The following is a 14837-nucleotide window of genomic DNA, read 5'->3' as shown; positions in this document are numbered from 1 at the left end:
TTTTTCTACACCATAGCTATGATTATACTACTACATTTTGCACCCTTTCCTTTATTTCTCTATGTATGGTATGCTTTGTCTGTATAGCATGCAAGAAACAATACTTCTCACTGTGTACTAATGCATATGACAATAATAAATCAAAAGAATTCTTCCTACAGTCTGAAAGTTTAAACTTTATTTAAAGTTTAAACTTTATTTATTAGTGTCATAAGTACGCTTACATTAACACTGCAATGAAGTTACTGTTAACTTCTCCTAGTCGCCACATTCCGTTGCCTGTTCAGGTACGCTGAGGGGGAATTTAGCATGGCCAATACACCTAACCAGCGCGTCTTTCAGATTGTGGAAGGAAACTGGAGCACCCAGAGGAAACCCACACAAACACGGGCAGATTGTGCAGACTCCCCACAGATAGCGACCCACGTCAGGAATCGAACCCTGGTTAGGTGCATTGGGGCCATGCTAAATTCTCCCTTGGTGTATACGAACAGTCGCTGGAGCGTGGGGACTGGGGGGAATTTTCCCAGTACCTTCATTGCGGTGTTAATGTAAACTGACTTGAGACACCAGTGAAAGCAAAGCAAGATCCATGCTGACAAGATGAGGCATGGCACCCCTATGCAATCCCTGGGCTTGATCCGACTGCTTGATTGATCTTGAGCCCAAAAAAACAAGGTGGGAGAGGGTGCAGGATATTGAGCTCTATGCACACACAATACTAACGGGAATGTCTCTGTGTGTATGTATGTGTGTGTGTGTAAATTATCCCTGGAGCTCGAGGCCCGGATGTGCTGCTGCTGCTGCTGCTGCTCATTTCCATAAAAGGCAGCGGAGGCTCGGCTGTGAGAGCGGGCAGTGGAGGGATCCTGGTGGGAGCAGCAGCAGCCGGAGGAGAGGGGGGAGGCTCTGGACTGGGTGGGGGCGCACGGTGAAGAAGGGAGCGGAGTGTGTGTGTGTGTCCCGGGTTCGAGCGCAGCCATGGACAGGCGGCTCTGAGAGAGAGAGAGAGAGAGACGGGGAGAGGAGCCGCTGAGATTGAACTTTGAGGCGAGTCGGAGACGCTGAGCGAGAGAGAAAGCCCGGGATTGAGACTCCATTAAAGGTCCAGCAGGGAAGGCGAGGAGCCGGCAGCCCGGACACTTCCCTTTTCCCTCTCTCTGTGAAGGGGAAAACCTGTCCCCAAAAAATCATATACATTTCTTTCTCCTCTTCTTCATCTTCCCGTTGCTGGGCTGCCGCCAACATTAGTTCGCAGCGGATTTTCCGAGGTAATTATCTTCCGGCGTTATTTATCCTGGAATAACTGTTGCTGTGGAGCCCACCCCACCCCCCGCCGTCACCGTTAGCTGTGGGCCCAGACTCTCACTCTGAGGGGGGGGGGGAAGCTTTAATCGGTCTGAGGGGACAGGAGGCGTTTGGGGGGGGGGGGGGTTATTGCAGCTATTAATTTTTTTGGCGGGGGGATTTTTGGTCGAGTTTTTTTTTTGTCTTTTTTTCCCACCCAATCTGGATGCAGGGGAGGGGGGGGGGTCGCTTTTTCACACCATGGGCTTCATTCACCTTTTTATTGATTTATAAAACGGAAAACGTCTTTTTTTTAAAAAAAGACGCTCCGTGATTTTTTTTATTGTATTTGAATTTCACCCCCCCCCCCTCCCGCCGCCTTTCCCCGGAATGAAAAGGGTTTTTTTTCACTCCAAATCCCTTTTTATGAGGGAAACCTCAGTGATCACTACTCCCTCACTTTTTTTTCTAAAGTGGATTACAAACCTTGCGAAGCCTCATTTTGTTTAAGTATTTTTAAAATATATAAATAAGAAATGATTTCAACAGATTTGTGGCACCGCTGTCAGTGTGGGTTTTGAACCCCCTCTAACGGGAAATGCACAGCAGCGGAAAGCCCACTCACTTTGTCCATGCGAAGAGCTTCAGTTCTCCAAACCACTAACTCCCTGTGATCCACATTGGTTGCAAGATTACTCTTGCTGTGCTGTCACCATATGTTGCTGGGCTGGGATAGGGCAGGGGGGAACTAAATGATATTACCCATTTATTCCAATAAGCCGATCATTAGTTTAGTCTGACAATTTTTTTTAACCAGTACGTTTAAATTTTTTTTCCTCCTTCCCCCCCCAGATTAAAAAATATTATGGCTTTGGACGGTATCCGGATGCCGGATGGCTGCTACGCGGACGGGACGTGGGAGCTCAATGTTCTTGTGACCGACCTGAGCCGCGACGTTTCCCTCCGAGTGACGGGAGAAGTGCACATAGGTGGAGTGATGCTCAAGCTGGTGGAGAAACTGGGTGAGTCCTGCTCTTAGTGGGTGTGCCCTCACTTACTTCGGCCACTTCCAAACCGAAAAGAAAGACATGGATGTTGTCGAAATAAGCGTGTTCTAATGAGTTCGAGTTTGATACGCTGGTGGTGCTGAGAAAGCATTTCCTAATGTTGAAGCTAATCTCAATATTTCCTTTCTGCTAAATCGCTGCCAACTAAGCACTGAGTTATGTTGAATTTCACCGGGAAGGGGTAGCATTCCTTTTCAGATCACGACGGCCCTCATTTCAAAATTTTTGTTTGTCATTTCAGTGGTTTCAAGTTCATTTCAATGGTGGAATGTTGGATAAATGAGTTCAGAGACTCTCCACCCACCCACGTAAATAATTGTATTGTAAAATTCTTAGATATCCTGAAGCATATAGATTTGTAAAAGAATCCTGATTGAACCTTCAGTTATTTGGGATAGTAATTCTCTCAGACTACAAATGTTACCTGGGAGGGGGGAAATCAGGAATTTGGAATAAGCAAAATCTAGTCTTGATTATTTTATTAAGAGTTGGAGGAACTTTATATTATAACCATGGCTTGTATTTTAATGTTTAACTCCACCCTAAGTAACAGAAAACTGACTACTTCCAGCTTAATGGAATGTGTCCTAGCTAGTCTCACCTTTCCTGACACAAGATAGTCTTGTTTAATGATTATCATAACTAATGGGTAACGTCTTCGCTAAATTCCAAATATCAGGAACTGTTGTGTTTATAAAGCATCCCTGACATTAGCTAACTCAAGACACTTCATTAGGAGCATTATGAAGCAAAATTGACACTGAGCCTATTAGGGCAAATGGTCAAAGGCTTGTTGAAAAATAAGTTTTAAGGGACATCTTTTGACAGCTGAGGGTACTGCCACCAATGCCGGAGTAGCTAAAATCTGGAATGCTCAACAGGGCAGATTTAGAGGAGTGCTTGTATCATGGAAAGCTGTGGGACTGGAGCAGATGACAGATGGGGAGGAGTGAGGCCATGTATTGACAACAAGAGAAATCTAGGCATTGCTTGACTGAACGCCAACATTGGTCAAGAAGTAGAGATAGTGAGTGGAATTTTGAGCCTGTGCCTACCATCAGCAAGAATGGCACCACAGGCCCAAAATCCTACAAGAATTGAGATCGTATTTCCCGATGCTCAGCACCAGTGATGTTATGGGATTCCAAGGTGGAATCTCATTTAAATATAGTTCTATACATTACAATATACTACTGAGCCCCCAGCCGCACGATGTCATTTCTCTCTCTCTTTCTCTTTCTTCCTCCCTCCCCCCCCCCCCCCCCCCCCCCAAATATTTGTACCTCACTGACATGATGTCACTTAACAAGGTTCACAGCAGGTTCTGCAAAATGAGAATCAGCCGAGGGTTCCTTCCCGTGGGGTGCCAAGATAAATAAAGCCCATGGGGGAGGGCATGCCTTTGGTGTATAGGATGGCATTGCTATTGGGTAGTGCAAGGGCAGTCCTTAAGGGAGACTCGTGGAGGGGTTCCCATCGTATTTCTTTGCCTGGGGGGGTGGTGGAAGAGGGAGAGAAAGATCCCCAATGCCTGTGCTGTGATTGGTGGGGGAGAGAGGAAACCCTGATGCTTGTGATCACATGCCCATGAAGGGGGAGGGCTGCCATATTTATTTTCTGTGCTGATCAGGCTGCCCTGATCTTCTCTGCAGCTGGTCTTGCTGGTTCCATCGGGCCCCGTCCAACTGCAGTGACAGTGTAATCCACACCCCTTTTTCAGTGTGCACTAAAACCTTGGCAATCAACTGCGAGAGCTGCATGCCCATTTTCAGTCAGAGCCTAGCACTCTTTAAAACTATCATAAGTCTCTGCCCGGTGAATGAATGGGACAATGCAAGTCAAGAGTAGACGACCTGAATTTTACTGTGGGTAGAATGCCGAAGGCCAGCCACAAATGCATTGAAATAGTCAAATCTTGAAGTCACAGCAGCATTGATGATGGTTTTGGCAGCAAGTTAGCTGATGCAGGGGTAGACTTTGGTAATATTATGGAGATGGAAATAGATGGTTTGGTGGCATGGGTATGTGGTTGGAATCTCCTCTTGAGGTCAGATGTAACCATAAGGCTGTGAACAGTCTGGTTCAGGGAACCAACTCAGTTGCCAGAGAAATGGATGGAGTTTATGGCAGGGACCAAAGATAATAACTTCTTTCTTCTTGCCTTTTTATATAAAATGCCTTTTTTTTTCCAAACTTTTGTATTTGATTCTTTTTGTGAAGCTTGGAATAGAACTGAGTGCATGTGAGAAACAGTAGTTTTGCTTATTAATGATAAGTGGCTTCAGGGGTAGCAGTGTGAACTATACTCCTTAGTAACATTTTGCTTTATCTCTAAGGAGTCTTTGTAATATGTAAATAACTAGCATAGATAAGCAATTGTAAGACCAGCATAGATAAGATTCTGTGTAGGAATGGAATGCTAATAAGTTTTGGTTGCGTAGAAGCAGATACCTTTTTTGTGTTAAGACAATGAGAAGTGACGAGTTCTTTTACTGAAGACGAATATCCTAGAAGATTTCAAGATGAGGAACACTAATGCTTTAATTGTAAGAATGGAAGGATCATCTGACACATGAGTTATCCTGATCCAGAGTGTGTTCTGAGGCACTTCAAGGACTATCTGGCAGCATATAATACTGTACAGAGGATGGAAAACTCTCCATATCATGCATTCTATCAGAATGAAAGGGCAGAATGGAAGAGGTATCGCATGCCTACATGCAGGGAAGCAAGAGAAGACTAGAGAATGCTGATCTACAACACTTTTTTAGAAGTCTTGGACTTGCACAGAATTCTGTGTACCATGGGAAGGATAATCAGGAAATTAAACACTGAGGTGAGGCTGTTGTATCAAGACTGTTGGCAGTCTCAAGAACACTCCAAGCTCAACACCATCAAGGGCGAAGTGATCTGCTTGACTGGCACCCCATCCACCACCTTCAACATCCACTTCCTCAATCACCAATGTACACTGGTAGTAGTGTGTACCATTCTACAAGATCTACTGCAGCTATTCGCCAAGACGCCTTTTGAAATTTGAATGCATCTCCAATCCTGCAACTTCTACCACCTCGAACGACAAGGGCAGCAGATGCATGGGAACACCACCACCTGCAAGTTCCCTTCCAAGATAAACACCATATTGCTGTTCTTTCATAAGAACATAAGAAATAGGAGCAGGAGTAGGCCATCTAGCCCTTCGAGCCTGCCCCGCCATTCAATAAGATCATGGCTGATCTGTCGTGGCTCAGTTCCACTTTCCCGCCCTCTCCCCATAACCCTTAATCCCCTCTCTTATCAAGAACCCATCAACCCGCTTCTTAAAAATATTTAGCGAGGCAGCCTCCACCACTTCAACGGGCAGAGAATTCCAGAGATTCACCATCCTTTGAGTGAAGAAGTTCCTCCTCAACTCCGTTCTAAACCGCCTCCCCTTTATCTTGAGGCTGTGCCCCCTAGTCCTACTGTCTTTTTTGAGCAGGAAGAGTCTCTCCACCTCTATCCTATCCATCCCATTCATCATCTTATACGTCTCAATGAGATCTCCCCTCATTCTTCTAAACTCTAACGAGTACAAGCCTAGTTTATTCAGCCTCTCTTCATAGCTCAGCCTCTCTTCATAGCTTTCACTGTTGCTAAGTCAAAATCCACTGCAGCCGTTCAAGAAGACTGCTCACCAACACCTTTCTTGAGGACTACTTGGGATGAGCAATAAGTGCTGACCTAGCCAGTGATATCCACATCCTGTAAAAGAATATTTTTTAAAGGTCTGATTAGTATAATCACCTGTGAAATTGGGAGTATTGTATTGTTTTATCAACCTTTTCTCTGAGAATCCTATGTTCTTTCAGTGGAGTTGTACTGTAGCTGATGGTAGCTGTTCAGTAGACAAATTGTTGACTAAACGTATACATGGCTTGTGATGCTTTCCAGATGCAAGGATGAAGGACATAATGGTGCGATGGAAAATCTCCTGATGTGGATGGGAGAATAAAAATTGTGATTCATGAAGAATCCATCAGTTTGGAATGAGTGGGCAGAGGTCTTCCAGAGTTGGGAGAGGGTAGTAGATCAACAACTTGGTGCCTCTGAACATGTTACTATATTAATAGTGCTATATCAATGTAAGCTGTTTTTGTGGGGTTCTTCAAATCACTTGTCATCTTAAAATTAGGCGTATCAACTAGCACTTAAATGTGCATAAGAAATCTTTTAAGTTCCCACAAAATTAGAATGATTTTTGAGGCAAGAAAAGCTGTTTAGATGATGGGCATCATGTGGTCTGACATTTGTTTCCTTGATAGAGCCTACAGGAACAGCAGCAACTCATTGAACTAGTGAAAGGGAAGTAAAAAATCGTTGGTTGAGTGTGGGGAAATATGGCATTCAAAAAGAATAAAAGTTCTGGTGTATGAAAGAAGGATAGTAGATACTAAGTTGAATGTGGGCTCTAATGCACCAAGTTAAAAGGAAGAATACACAAATTACCTAAGGAGATATTTCAGTCAAGATGTATTCCATTGCAGATGAAATTGAAAGCAGTTCAGAGGAAGTTTACTAGGCTGGATCCTGGAGTGAAATATTTGCCAGGGCTAGGATGAGTATGTTGGGCTGCTGCTCAATGGAGTATAGAAGAAGTGATCTTATTGAAACATAGGATTCTGAGGGGGTTTGACCAGGTAGATGCTGAGAGAAAGTTTGCCCTCGTGGGGGAGTTTTTAGAACTTGGGCACAGTTCAAAATCAGGGGTCTCCTTTTAAGATTACAATGAGGAGGAAATTCTCATCCGAATGTTAATATTTGGATCGCTGTCTCGCTCTAATCAAAACAAAAATCCAGAATTTGGGGTGTGGTGAATTTATGGGGGTTGGATGTGTCAGGTGACTTGATGGTGTATGTAGACAACACCTGAGTGTCCAAAATATGGTTATTTAAAGCTGGGATACCAGTTTATTGCACCGTCCTAATTGCCCTCTTGTACTGCTGCATCCATGTGGTGAAAGAATGGTGATGGGTGACTTGAAGAGGAACTTGGATGTGATGGTATTACCATGCAGCTGTTGTCCTGTTATAAATGTGAGTTTGCATAGGGATTGTGGTCCAGGAAGAGGTTGTAAAAGTAACACGTGGTGATGAGGCCGGAGAGAAATGTGACAATTTCTAAATCTGCACTGAGACTCTGGGAATCAGTTTTGGGAATATTGGTGATGGAGAAATGTGTAAACTTGTGCAGGTGAGCTATGGACTGCAATGTTTGGCATGAGTTCAAGCTATCAAGAAATTGGAGGCTTGAGTGATGAAGACCCAAACTAGAATTTGGCAGAAGGGTTGGCTGACAGTGTTGGTAATTGAACAGGTGTGAGAGAATAAACTAAACTTTACATTGAACCAAGACATCTTGACTAAGCTGTGGGAGTTGATGGAATTAAGGTAGGAAATGGTTCTATGGATCGGGTGTGTATCCCAAATAATGCATTGTTTCTAATACCATCTCCTCTGCAGAACTGTGGACTGAATCCACTTTAAGTCTTCCCTGTAGATTCAAACTTCAGTGAATTTCATTTGAACAAAGTTCAATTCTCTTTGAGGAGTCTTTAGTAGAAAATTGAACTTTCTCCACAAAAAGGTTGTGAATCTGTGGAATGCCCTGCTCAGTGAAGCAGTTGAGGTTACCTTGTTGAATGTTTTTAAGGTAAAAATAAATTTTTGAACAATAAGGGAATTGAGGGTTATGGTGAGCGGGCAGGTAAGTTGAGCTGAGTCCAAGGAAAGATCAGCCGCGGCCTTGAATGATGGATCAGGCTCAAGGGGCCAAATGGCTTAGGAATAAGGCAACAGCCATTTAGGGCAGAATGGAGGAGAAATGTCCTCACTCGAAAGGTTGTGAATCTTTTGGGATTCCCTACTCCACAGCACTGTGGATGATCAGTTGTTGATTATCTTCTAGAAACAGTAACAAACCTTTGGAAACTTGCTTCTCCTTCTGGTTCTCCTCAATATCTCTTTTCTAGGTCAGTAACTTGGATGTGTCTGCTTACCTGCTTCCTGATGCTGTTTCATGTCTGAGAAAGAAGAAAATAAAGTACATATGAAGTAAAAAAATTCCCCCCCCCCCCCCCCATTGGTGGATTCAATGATAGTGATTTTGGTAGACGGCCACACAGTGTTCTTGTGGTGGCCGGATTTTCTCACAGTATCATCTTACACCAGCAGACCAGGAAATCCACTAGTGGTCAACAACTGATTTGCTTATGGGATGCAGATAATGGCTCATGACTTCAACGCCAGTAGAAAAACACGTCTAGAATAATCGGCATGAAGGTGAGACTTACTTGAAGGCCTGGGACTGTCTTTGGGATTTGGGATGAGGGCCACAAGCAACCCTAGAATATCATGGCAGTGGGTGAGGGAAGCATCTATCAGATGGACCCTCTAGTAACAGGATGAATATTTAATTAACGTGGCCTGGTGAGTCTCCGCAGAGGGAAACATCCCTCATCACTGCCCCTGCCTTGAGACTTGGTCATAGAATTGAGTGAGGAGAGGGTGAGTGTATTCTGGCAATGAGTTAGATGGAAAAGAAATTTTGTGCATTCATCAATATAGTTTAAAAATTGTGATAATTAATTATTGATTTTAATTGCAGCAACTATGCCGTCGTAAATCATTGAACAAGGCAATTAAATTGATGGTATATAAGATAATACACAAGGAGTCGGCTTGTTTTCTATCTCTGCAAATGTACTTTTTTTTTTGACTTGCTGGTTTATCAACAGCAAACCACAAATCTGGAGGTTTTATGCTGAACATGACGACGGGGCTCATGTTCCTGGCTGGTTTCGATATATTTAAAACTAGCTACTATTAATAGGAAACAAAATTGTTGGCACTTTTGTCAAAATAATCATGAATATGTTGCATTTAAAAATTATTTTCAATTTTCCCAAACTTTACCAGCTATTAAGTTGTTAATTGCTATGATCTAGTTATGCGCACTGGCCAGTTTCTTGCATATATGTGGTGGAGTTTGATGTAGGGGAGCTTTTAATTGGATGAGACATTCTGAGAGGGACCGTGCCATGTTCCTACCTCCTACCTGATTTTAAGTCCAGGATGGAAAGACTTGTGGACAACTTCACATCTGCCCTAATTGACAACTGAGGGCCTCATCCCACCTGTGGAGTTACCACACAAAGCAAACTCTCTTGCAGGTTCCTGGTGGGGGTAGGGCGAGTCTCTCGTTCAAAGGCACTGAAGTGAGTGCCTTTTGATCAAGGCACGCAGCATTAGGAAGGTGGGGGCTAAGCTGTTGAGAGCCCCACTCTCCATCCCCTCTGTTATTAACTCGTGTCAGTTATTACCAGCTGAGCATATCTGAAGCTCACTGCTTGAAGGACGGTGATTTTTCATGTCTGATTTTTGTTTTTATTTAGTAGGGATGAGATCTTTACTGATGTTTAGTGTGTTTTTTTTTTGTGACTTGGGTGCTTGAAGTTACAGTTGAATTCTGTATTATATGGATTTTTTTTTGGAGATCATTGCGTTTTCATTCTGTAATCTAATGAAGATCAGGTGGCCTTCCTTATGACCTTGTGCAGCTTTTGAGCAGAATGTTCAACATTTTTCCTAAAGCAACTTTATTTTCCTCTTCCCCCTGCTTGGTCATGCTGTCTGTTTATAAAGGATAATTAAGAATTTAATAAATGCAAGAAGTAAAAACCATATTCTCACATTAGCTTTCCTTAATAAAGACTAAGTGATTATTTCTGGTTTTGTTACATAATTTTGAACAGCTGACTAGAACAAGCAATGAAGAAAATCTGAGGCAGACTATTTAAAATTAGGAGTGATCCACACATAGCAAATATTTTAAATGACCTTATTTTAAAAAAATCTGTGTTCCATGATACAGGTTGCGTATTACACAGGAAACGCTGCTGTAGCCAAAATTGTTGCTTCCTCCAGGAATGTTACTGCTGAGTGGTAAAACATGCCAAATAGTAGAAGTCACTTCCTGCTCAGGAAAGTTTTTTAATATAGATTTCTGCTGTGCTGAACCATGTCATTCATGTATAGTACTTTTTTTTTTGCAGTGCTTAACACTAATGCACAGATTTTTTTTATTGCTTATCTCTTTCAATCTTAAAAATGTTATATTCTATTAATATTTGAGGTATGTTTATACCCAAGTAAAACAGCATTCACTTCAACCTTTTATACTGAGAATCAAAGATAAATTTATTTTCTGGTTCAATATACTGATGTTTTTATAGTCTAAAAGTGCCTCTGATTTTGTGCTTTTTAATTGCTTACTTTTTAATTCGTTATGTTCCCTGCTGTTTCCCAGACAGAGATAGCAGTCTTTATAAATATTTTTCTTAGCCATGGGTGTGTTTTCTAGTTCTTCTTTTGAAAGTAGTTGAATATAACAACATTGAATATTTCAAAGTTTTTTTAAAATGTTTGTTCAGGAGGGCTGCGGTGAATAATTTTGTCAATGTTGAAACTTCAGTTTTGTTTTGGACACTGCTTATAACCTCTATACGTTCGTACAGTGCATTTTAATAGGCACATACCCACTTTTTTACCTTTTTGCTCTGAAAAATGTGACACTACCTTTTTAATTTTAACCATGGGAACAGTTTTTTTTTTATAACACAGCCAATTCAAACGTAGAATCTTCCTGTTTTACGTGGTTCCATTGGTTTCAAGTTTTACTTTTTTTTGCATGCAATCCTTCAAATCAATGTATATTATTGCCACAAGCTTTGTCTGTATAAAATTATCCATGTGCTGTACAGTGGCATAATTTGGGGGGGGAAAAAAAACAAGACCAAGAAAGAGATAATGGAAAGATTGACCAAATCCTTGTTTGTTTGGAGAAGCAAGAGTTTTGGATCTAAGAGTGTAGGGATGTTGATGACTGGCAGAAAGAAGCCAGAAATGCACCATGCCAAAGCAGAGATTGTAAAGCTGCTGGTGGATATACAAATAAGATGTGGTGTGAGGCCTTCAAGGGATTTGATTGCAGTTGGGTGATCAGAAGCCCTGTGTTGTAATTGGAGAATTTCTTTGTTACATCATACAAATGGTTAAGCCCCAGTTTGGAGCATTACCAGTGGATCTCCGTTGTGTTGATGAATAGCTTGTGTCTGGAGCACTGCTGTGATAGAAACAAAATTGCCTATATATGGTGTCCAATTGCATTTTTTTTGGACATCTTGAAGTTCTTCACTTTTTTTAGTGTTGTCTGTCTGGGTAAACATAACTGGTTTACGCAGAACAAGACAATACTTTCTTTTTGAAAGATTGTTTAGATTTTCATTTTGCCATGTCTCTAGGGCAGCGGACATTCCTTATTTAGCTGTTGAGACTCAGTAGTTTTTAATTCGCCTGGTCCCTTTAAGGTAACTGCTTGATAGGGACTATCAGGAAGTGGTCCAAACCAGAGCATACTGGCAGATTAATTACTGACTTATTGTTAAATGTGGCTTCTGTATGTTGACAGCTACTTGTAGATCCCCAGGGAGAGGCCAGTTTATTGAAGTGAGAGAATTCTGCAGAGCTGCTTTTGGCATTTTGGAGTGTGACAGTCAGAAAAGGAAGGATGGCACCTCATCTGGATTGAGTATTGAACAGACTGTGCTTCACTTTTTAGATTTTTTTTTGCTCTGCCTTCGTGGAATTTGTAGCATTTTATATTTAATAGACAATTCAATAACTTTTTTCTTAGCTAATTTCATGTTTGTGTGAATAATAAACACACGTGGTTTTGTTGAAAATATTTGTTAATGACTGAATTGTTGTAAGTTGCTTTTAGTAATAAGCTCTTCAATTCAGGATGTTTATAAAGAAGTTAGAATTTGTGATGTAGGTGTAATTTGCTTTGTTACTTTAATTATCGTTTGTATAGTATACAAACTTAAAAGCATATTTGTTATAACTGCTGGATTACCCTCACTTGTTAAACATTCCTGTTTCAAAATTTAACCTGTTCCCTCCTGATGAAGTTGGTTGGGGATAAGGAATGAAAACTTCTGTTTTAAATCTTGGAGAGATTCAAATTTTTTTTTTGTTGTGATTTTAGTGAAAATAATTCCTTGGTTTAAGCACAGTTTTATTTCTCCTTGAACACAGGAAGCAATTTGGTCAGAATTGCGAGCTGTGCCCAGCCCAGTGGTTTCCGGTTGTGATTTTGTATTTGAAGCAAGTTATTTTGCCTACTGGGTTGTAGTAACAATGATTCTTAGGTTTTGTTTAAAGAAAAGGTTTCTAGAGAGATTTAATTTGTATGTTTTTATTTCTAAAGTGACAATCTGTTGCTTGCCTGCTCCTTTTTTTATTGCAGTATAATGTTTTCATTTTCTATTGTATTTTGTGGAACCCAGGAATATTGTTACAGTTGGACAAACAAAGGTACTTGAAAGGCACACAATATTCTAGTTATGAATGCCCCTTTTTATTATTATGGCATGTAACTTCCTGCTACAAACATAATGCTCACTAAGTTGGTGAATGTGCTGTTTTAGAAGGACAGGAGCAGATAATGTAAAAGTCTTTTAATTGCTAAAGAATAGCTGGTAACCAAGTGTATCCTTTTTATAAAGTGCAGTTGTTCCTTCCTGAAGTCATTTGGTTATTTAGTGTCATCAGCATTTTAATGATTTTATTTTCTTATATATTTTAATCTAGTTTTCAGGATATTGGTTCTAGGGCATGGTTGCATTTATTGTACATCCCTAATTGTGCTTGATAGCACTGGCATGGTTTGCTTTCTCATTAGTCATTACAATGATGCTCCCACAATTTATTGGGAGAGTTCTAGGATGGTGACCAAGTGGCAATGAAAGATTGGTGGTGATATGGCAATTTTGGAATGCTGTGTGCTTCAAGGTGAAATTTGGGGTAATGTCAGCAATTTCACTTCTTGCCTCATAGCTGATGGAGATCTAGAGCCAAATGATTCCTAAACTGGAGGTGAATATGCTTTTTAAGTGTTTTATTTGATTTCTTGCATCACTTCACATATGATTTGAGAGGAAGTAAAAAGGTGGCATTTGGCCAAATAAGGTTTATCCTTTTTTGGCATGGTGGATAGGAAATCGCAGTTTGAAGCTTAAAAACTGGCATTTATATCCAGTGAGCCTTTTCATGGCCTTCACAATCACTGATGCTTCAAAGCCACTGAAGTACTTTGGAAGGGTAGTCATTTGCCTTAACGTAGGGAAATGCATTAGAAGATACTTGCCATAATGATTTGTCTTTTTTTATCTCCTATCTGTCGCCAGGTTGAATGTGAGATCTAACCACCCTTCATGTGGTTACAAGGCTTGTTTGAACTGATTAGTATACTATATACTCATTATGGTTTTGAAATGAGCCTAGTAATAATCACATTGTGTGGTATCATGAATTTGTGCTGAAGGGTATGCTTTTAATTCAGATATTAAAGTGGGGATAATGCCTGATGTGAGATTGAGAGAATGTGTGGTTAAAAGCAGCCACAATATAATTACATTTCATTAGAATAGAAATGGAAATATGGGTCCAAGATGGTGGGACCAGATCTGGCAGTAAATTTAATGGGATAAAACATTGTGCAAACATCTGCAACAGAATCTTCCAGTACAAGTTGGATAGAATAAAGAGTAAGTATTTCTATTGTGCAGACAAAATCTGTGGATTAATAGATTAAACCTAAGCACATTTCATGGGGATGCATATTAACATTAAGGTTAATGACCCTTTCGTAAGGATAAACATGGGGAGGTGAAAAGGAGTCTAGAACAGCTAGAAAGGAGTGAGGGGTGGGGAAGAACGTACCTGACATACTCCATGAAGACCTGTTAAAAGTTTGTAATGGAACGCTAATGATTGCTTAGAGACGAAGTGTGGCTAATTAGGGAGGATCACTTTGGAATTTTTAAATAACTTTAATCGTGGAAAACATAGTTGTACTGGAGATGGGTAATATTTGCTATGAGTTAATGGCAGACAGTAAATCAATTCTGAAATAATTGGTGTAACTTGAAAATTGTTAAGTCTCACTATGGCCTGATTCAGTGCAACCCAGGCTGTTGAAAGGAGCCAGCAAAAGAAAATGTGGTAAAGTCACACTTTTTTCAATTCTTGTATACAAATTGTGTGGTTGGCTATCCTCCAAACCTGGTCAAAAAGAATAAACCAAGGTAATTGTAGGCCATTCAGACTAAATCCAGTGTAAGGAATCCCCATAATTTCAGAAGCAAAATACTGAAACAGTGAAAGATCATCAACCTGAAATGTTAACTCTGTTTCTCCTGCCACAGCTGCTGCCTATTTCCAGTATTTCAGTTTCTATTCCATAAATTCAGACAAAACCAATTACAAATGTATAAAAACTTTTTGGGTTTTTGATTTCAATATTGCTTCTGGGCAGCCACCTTCCTCACCATGTCCATTTATCTGTGGGCATTTGCTGCTGACCATTGCTCTTGCACTCAA

The 14837-nt window shown here is 40.9% G+C and overlaps 1 protein-coding gene across 4 annotated transcripts in view; it reads left to right on the top strand.

Annotated features, from left to right (window-relative positions):
* The first annotated feature begins 889 nt into the window (after positions 1 to 889).
* fermt2 (FERM domain containing kindlin 2) overlaps positions 890 to 14837 on the top strand; it is a 116857-nt gene continuing 102909 nt past the window's right edge. For all 4 annotated transcript variants that reach the window (XM_080202709.1, XM_080202708.1, XM_080202707.1 and 1 more), the window contains exons 1-2: positions 890 to 1271; positions 2140 to 2309. In XM_080202709.1, coding sequence (XP_080058835.1) covers positions 2153 to 2309 — 157 coding nt within the window. In that variant the 5' untranslated portion in view covers positions 890 to 1271; positions 2140 to 2152. The remainder of the gene's footprint in view (positions 1272 to 2139; positions 2310 to 14837) is intronic.

This window comes from Carcharhinus amblyrhynchos, chromosome 14 (genome assembly GCF_965287045.1).
Source record: "Carcharhinus amblyrhynchos chromosome 14, sCarAmb.v2.hapA, whole genome shotgun sequence".
NCBI lineage: Eukaryota > Metazoa > Chordata > Chondrichthyes > Carcharhiniformes > Carcharhinidae > Carcharhinus > Carcharhinus amblyrhynchos.
This window is presented reverse-complemented; position numbering and strand designations above follow the sequence as displayed.